Source organism: Bufo bufo, chromosome 8, assembly GCF_905171765.1.
Source record: "Bufo bufo chromosome 8, aBufBuf1.1, whole genome shotgun sequence".
Taxonomy (NCBI): Eukaryota; Metazoa; Chordata; class Amphibia; order Anura; family Bufonidae; genus Bufo; species Bufo bufo.
The window spans coordinates 199677570-199684001 of NC_053396.1; the positions used below are offsets into that span (position 1 = coordinate 199677570).

General features: G+C 48.2%; 1 protein-coding gene across 1 annotated transcript; it reads right to left on the reverse strand.

Annotated features, from left to right (window-relative positions):
- Nucleotides 1-640: 640 nt before the first annotated feature.
- Nucleotides 641-3048, reverse strand: LOC121009392 (heat shock 70 kDa protein-like). Its single transcript, XM_040442485.1, has one exon. The coding sequence runs from the start codon at nucleotides 2839-2841 to the stop codon at nucleotides 922-924; it is 1920 nt and encodes a 639-aa protein (XP_040298419.1). The 5' UTR covers nucleotides 2842-3048; the 3' UTR covers nucleotides 641-921.
- Nucleotides 3049-6432: the final 3384 nt, after the last annotated feature.

Consider the following 6432-nt stretch of genomic DNA (forward strand, 5'->3'; position numbering starts at 1 on the left):
GATGGCCGCCCTCGCATTGGCCAGCACTGCCCACACGAGCACGGTGATAGGAAAGCTCGACCAGCAGGAAGTGTGCAGCAGTGCGGCCATCATGGATGACTGACGAGGATCCTGGGAATTCATAGAGCTGCGGCTGAAAACATAAGGAGATCACCATGTAAGTGCTGCATGGTCCCCATTTAATCTAATTATAATTTTTTTTTTTAAGCAGAGGGTCACGTTAAATATTGATGACCTATACTTAGGCTAGGTCATCAATATCTGATCAGTCAGGGTCCTACTCCCAGCAACGGGACAGCGCAGCTCTGTACACTGGGCAGTGGCTGTGAATGCTACCGCAGCGCTGCTCCCGTTTAGTATTTTGAGCTTTCCTAATTACACCGCTCCTGTCTATGGGCTGTACCTGGTATTACAATTCAGTCCCATTAGGTAACTACTGCAATACCAGACACAAGCAACAGACTATATAAATCAATTTATATTGCATTAAAATAGTTTATATTTTAAGATAAGCAGCCAAAACAATAGAACCTGATAGATATGACACAAACGCAATCTACTTGTCAAAATAAATTTATTTACACAAAAAGTACAAACACTACTAATAAACAGTTACAGTAATGTATTCGGACAGGGCAAATAAAAAATATTTTTAAAAAATCATGAAAAACAAATATCCAAATAAATTATATCAACATTTTTCTGCAGGAAATATTCTCAATATCCTTAGCTTATAATAAAAATAAAAAAACATAGAACCAAAAAGTCCATTTATCAGGTTTGAGCATAAAAAAGTCAAACAGTTCTTAATCCCCCTCCTCAGTGGTGGGCCCAGAGCTTTTACCAATAGTCAATGATCAATCAAAGGGCAACAGCTCAGCAGCAAAGTCTCAGTCCGTTCTGTTCATAGCTGGGGCCTTTTTAATCCACCTCCTCAATGGTGGGTCCAGAGCTGCTGCCCTGTCGGGCCTGTGCACCACAGCTGGAGCCTGGCATACCTCCCTGGTACATCTTGGTGATGATGGGTTGGCACACCTTCTCCAGCTCTTTCTGCTTATGGGTATACTCGTCTTTCTCTGCAAGTTGGTTGTTCTCCAGCCAGGCAATGGTCTCCTTACACTTGTCTGAGATGGCCCTCTTATCTTCATCACTGATCTTCCCCTTCATGTTCTCATCTTCCACCATGCTCTTTATGTTGAAGGCATAGGACTCCAGGGAGTTTTTGGCAGTAATTTTCTCTCTCTGGTCATCATCATCCGCTTTGTATTTCTCAGCGTCTTGCACCATCTTCTCTATCTCCTCTTTGCTCAGTCGGCCTTTATCGTTTGTAATGGTGATCTTGTTCTGTTTGCCTGAGCTCTTGTCCACAGCGGACACGTTGAGGATACCGTTGGCATCTATATCAAAGGTCACCTCGATCTGGGGTACACCCCGAGGAGCAGGGGTAATTCCACTCAGCTCAAATTTACCCAGCAGGTTGTTGTCCTTGGTCATGGCTCTCTCACCCTCATACACCTGAATGAGGACACCTGGCTGGTTGTCGGAGTAGGTGGTGAAGACCTGGGTCTGCTTGGTGGGGATGGTCGTGTTGCGTTTGATGAGGATGGTCATAACCCCTCCAGCTGTCTCCAGGCCCAAAGAAAGAGGAGCCACATCCAGTAGAAGAAGGTCCTGCACATTCTCTGACTTGTCTCCCATGAGGATGGCAGCCTGGACAGCAGCCCCATAGGCCACAGCTTCATCTGGGTTGATGCTTTTGTTCAGCTCTCGGCCATTGAAGAAGTCCTGCAGCAGCTTCTGCACCTTGGGGATACGTGTGGAGCCTCCCACTAGGACAATTTCATGGATCTGTGACTTGTCCATCTTGGCATCTCGCAGGGCTTTTTCAACAGGCTCCAGGGTACCACGGAAGAGGTCGGAACACCACTCCTCAAAGCGGGCTCTAGTGATGGAAGTGTAGAAGTCAATGCCCTCATACAGGGAGTCAATCTCGATGCTTGCCTGGGTGCTGGAGGACAGGGTGCGCTTGGCTCTCTCGCAGGCTGTCCTCAGCCTCCTCAGGGCCCTCTTGTTTTGGGTAATGTCCTTTTTATGTTTGCGTTTGAATTCTTCCACAAAGTGGTTGACCATTCTGTTATCAAAGTCCTCTCCTCCCAGATGAGTGTCACCCGCTGTGGCCTTTACCTCAAAGATGCCGTCATCAATGGTGAGGATGGAGACGTCGAAGGTGCCACCTCCCAGGTCAAAGATGAGGACGTTGCGTTCCCCACGGGCTCCTTTGTCCAGGCCGTACGCAATGGCGGCTGCTGTAGGCTCATTGATGATTCTCAGCACGTTGAGTCCGGCGATGACACCGGCGTCTTTGGTGGCCTGACGCTGAGAGTCATTGAAGTAGGCTGGCACGGTGATGACCGCATTGGTGACGGGATGACCCAGGTAAGCCTCTGCCGTCTCCTTCATCTTCAGCAGCACCATAGAGGAGATCTCCTCAGGGAAGAAGGTCTTGTGCTCTCCTTTATACTCCACTTGGACCTTGGGCTTTCCTCCATCACTCACCACCTCGAAGGGCCAGTACTTCATGTCAGACTGCACCACCGGCTCATCAAACCTTCTGCCAATCAGCCTCTTGGCATCAAAGACTGTGTTCTGGGGGTTGAGGGCCACCTGGTTCTTGGCAGCGTCTCCGATGTGTCTCTCGGTGTCGGTGAAGGCCACGTAGCTGGGGGTGGTGCGGTTGCCCTGGTCGTTGGCGATGATCTCCACCTTGCCATGCTGGAAGACCCCCACACAGGAGTAGGTGGTGCCCAGGTCAATGCCAATGGCGGTTCCTTTAGGTGACATCTTGGGTTAGGATGAGAGTGCTGGAAGTATCAGAGAGATGAGTGCAGGTGGCAGAGCGGCTTCTTGGTGAAGAGCTTCTCCTGAAGTTGCGCTTTGCAGCTCGTGTCTTGTGAGGAGAGTTATCAGTAACTGCTGCTTCACGCTGCACGGCTCCTATATATATGTGTACAGTGTAGACACGTCACAGCCTTCTACCCAATCACAGCGCTCCTCACCACGCTCCCCGCATAGCTTAGCAACTATCTCGAAGTTTCCCGAACGTTCCCCGCAGAAGCAGCCAATCACAGAGCCGCATTACACACAGCCCGATGGAGAATATTCGGGAGCTTTCTAGTCAGTCTGAAGCTCGACCAATCAGCGGAGGCGGCAGTCCGTGACGTCACTGAGCAGAGCGAATTTTCGCGATAGTTCCAGGCGGAGCTGTGAGTCAGAGAACTTCTGAGCCAATCAGCGCGAGGAAGGGGCGGGGCGTGCGAGACAGCTCCCGAAGAGTCTGGAAGATGCCCGGAGACTGTGTGACCGGAGCGGCGATTATCAGCGCTGAGAACGTTCTCGGTTCTTCTCGTCCCGTCTGCTGTGTGTGAGGGGAGGACGCAGCGGGCGGGGACAGGTCTGACAGGGAAACGGAGAGGTAGAGGCGCCGTGTATATGACAGCTGTGGGGGAAGTAGCTGGAAGTCGCAGAGTTTTACCTGACACTTTGGGGTTATTGGAGGTCATGGCCCCACCAGGAAAAAATAATATATAGATTTTGTGGGATAATTTAAAAACCGTTACATGTGAAATAAATAGAAGAACCTTACATCAGAGGGAGTGCGCTGTGAACCGGACCGTGACCGCGGCCGTACATTCTGCAGGGGCTCAGCATGAGCTGGAACCGTAAGGCCGTGTTCACATGGTCAGGATCTGCTTGTAAATTCTGTCAGAAACCACAGACATTGCTCCGGTAATGGAGGGGAGTGCGGTATATGAGACGCCGTACACGTGTCCCGGGGGAAACCTGCACAGAATAAGCCTCCTTTCCTTTCACACTTTCAGGGTTTTGGTGGTTTTTTTGCAGTAAAAACTGCAGCTCCAGATGTTCGCTGACGGTCTGTGGGCAATGTGAAATGCAGGACAGAAGAGGGTTTTTCCGCCTGGAGTTTTTGTTCCTTAGGCCTCTTTCACACGAGCCTTGCGGGAAAATTTGCGGGTGCGTTGCGGGAACACGCGCGATTTTTCCGCGCGAGTGCAAAACATTGTGATGCGTTTTGCACTCGCGTGAGAAAAATCGCGCATGTTTGGTACCCAAACTCGAACTTCTTCACAGAAGTTCGGGCTTGTGATCGGTGTTCTGTAGATTGTATTATTTTCCCTTATAACATAGTTAGAAGGGAAAATAATAGCATTCTGAATACAGACTGCATAGTACAATAGGGCTGGAGGGGTTAAAAAATAATTTAACTCACCTTAGTCCACTTGATCGCGCTGCCGGCATCTCCTTCTGTCTCCTTCTTTGCTGATTGTAGGAACAGGACCTGTGGTGACGTCACTTCGGTCGTCACATGGTCCATCACCATGGTAAATGATCATGTGATGGATCATGTGATATACCGGAGTGACGTCACCACAGGTCCTGTTCCTACAATCAGCAAAGAAGGAGACAGAAGGAGATGTCGGCAGCGCGATCAAGTGGACTAAGGTGAGTTAAATTATTTTTAATTCTTTTTTAACCCCTCCAGCGCTATTTTACTAAGCATTCTGTACCACACTGGTATCCTGTGGGGGAAGCTAAAGGGAAGAGGTGGAAGGCGGGGTGAGTATGTTAGGATTTGGGTAAGTAACCCCTTCCTCTTCCATTACCTCTGGTTTTCCCTCATCTACAGTCGTGGCCAAAAGTTTTGAGAATGACACAAATATTACTTTTCACAAAGTTTGCTGCTAAACTGCTTTTAGATCTTTGTTTCAGTTGTTTCTGTGATGTAGTGAAATATAATTACACGCACTTCATACGTTTCAAAGGCTTTTATCGACAATTACATGACATTTATGCAAAGAGTCAGTATTTGCAGTGTTGGCCCTTCTTTTTCAGGACCTCTGCAATCTGACTGGGCATGCTCTCAATCAACTTCTGGGCCAATTCCTCACTGATAGCAACCCATTCTTTCATAATCACTTCTTGGAGTTTGTCAGAATTAGTGGGTTTTTGTTTGTCCACCCGCCTCTTGAGGATTGACCACAAGTTCTCAATGGGATTAAGATCTGGGGAGTTTCCAGGCCATGGACCCAAAATGTCAACATTTTGGTCCCCGAGCCACTTAGTTATCACTTTTGCCTTATGGCACGGTGCTCCATCGTGCTGGAAAATACATTGTTCTTCACCAAACTCTTGTTGGATTGTTGGGAGAAGTTGAGGGTGTTTTGGTGCCATTCTTTATTCATGGCTGTGTTTTTGGGCAAAATTGTGAGTGAGCCCACTCCCTTGGACGAGAAGCAACCCCACACATGAATGGTCTCAGGATGCTTTACTGTTGGCATGACACAGGACTGATGGTAGCGCTCACCTTTTCTTCTCCGGGCAAGCCTTTTTCCAGATGCCCCAAACAATCGGAAAGAGGCTTCATCGGAGAATATGACTTTGCCCCAGTCCTCAGCAGTCCATTCACCAGACTTTCTGCAGAAGATCAATCTGTCCCTGATGTTTTTTTTGGAGAGAAGTGGCTACTTTGCTGGCCTTCTTGACACCAGGCCATCTTCCAAAAGTCTTGGCCTCACTGTGCGTGCAGATGCGCTCACAGCTGCCTGCTGCCATTCCTGAGCAAGCTCTGCACTGGTGGCACTCCGATCCCGCAGCTGAATCCTCAAAGGAGACGATCCTGGCGCTTGCTGGACTTTCTTGGACGCCCTGAAGCCTTCTTAACAAGAATTTAACCTCTTTCCTTGAAGTTCTTGATGATCCTATAAATTGTTGATTGAGGTGCAATCTTAGTAGCCACAATATCCTTGCCTGTGAAGCGATTTTTATGCAATGCAATGATGGCTGCACGCGTTTCTTTGCAGGTCACCATGGTTAACAATGGAAGAACAATGATTTCAAGCATCACCCTCCTTTTAACATGTCAAGTCTGCCAGTTTAACCCAATCAGCCTGACATAATGATCTCCAGCCTTGTGCTCGTCAACATTCTCACCTGAGTTAACAAGACGATTACTGAAATGATCTCAGCAGGTCCTTTAATGACAGCAATGAAATGCAGTGGAAAGTCTTTTTTGGGATTAAGTTATGTTTCATGGCAAAAAAGGACTATGCAATTCATCTGATCACTCTTCATAACATTCTGGAGTATATGCAAATTGCTATTATAAAAACTTAAGCAGCAACTTTTCCAATTTCCAATATTTATCTAATTCTCAAAACTTTTGGCCACGACTGTACACTCCTTCTCTTGTCCGTCATGCAGCAGTCATGGCCAGCATATTGCAGAGCTACCGTTGCGCTCTTCAGGGGACTCTGCAGTTTGCTTCATTCCCCCTCGGCCTATCTCCAGGCCTCCCCGCGGTATCTTCTGGCTTACGATCCCATGCTTTGGTTCAACGAGCGACCACTTCCGTCC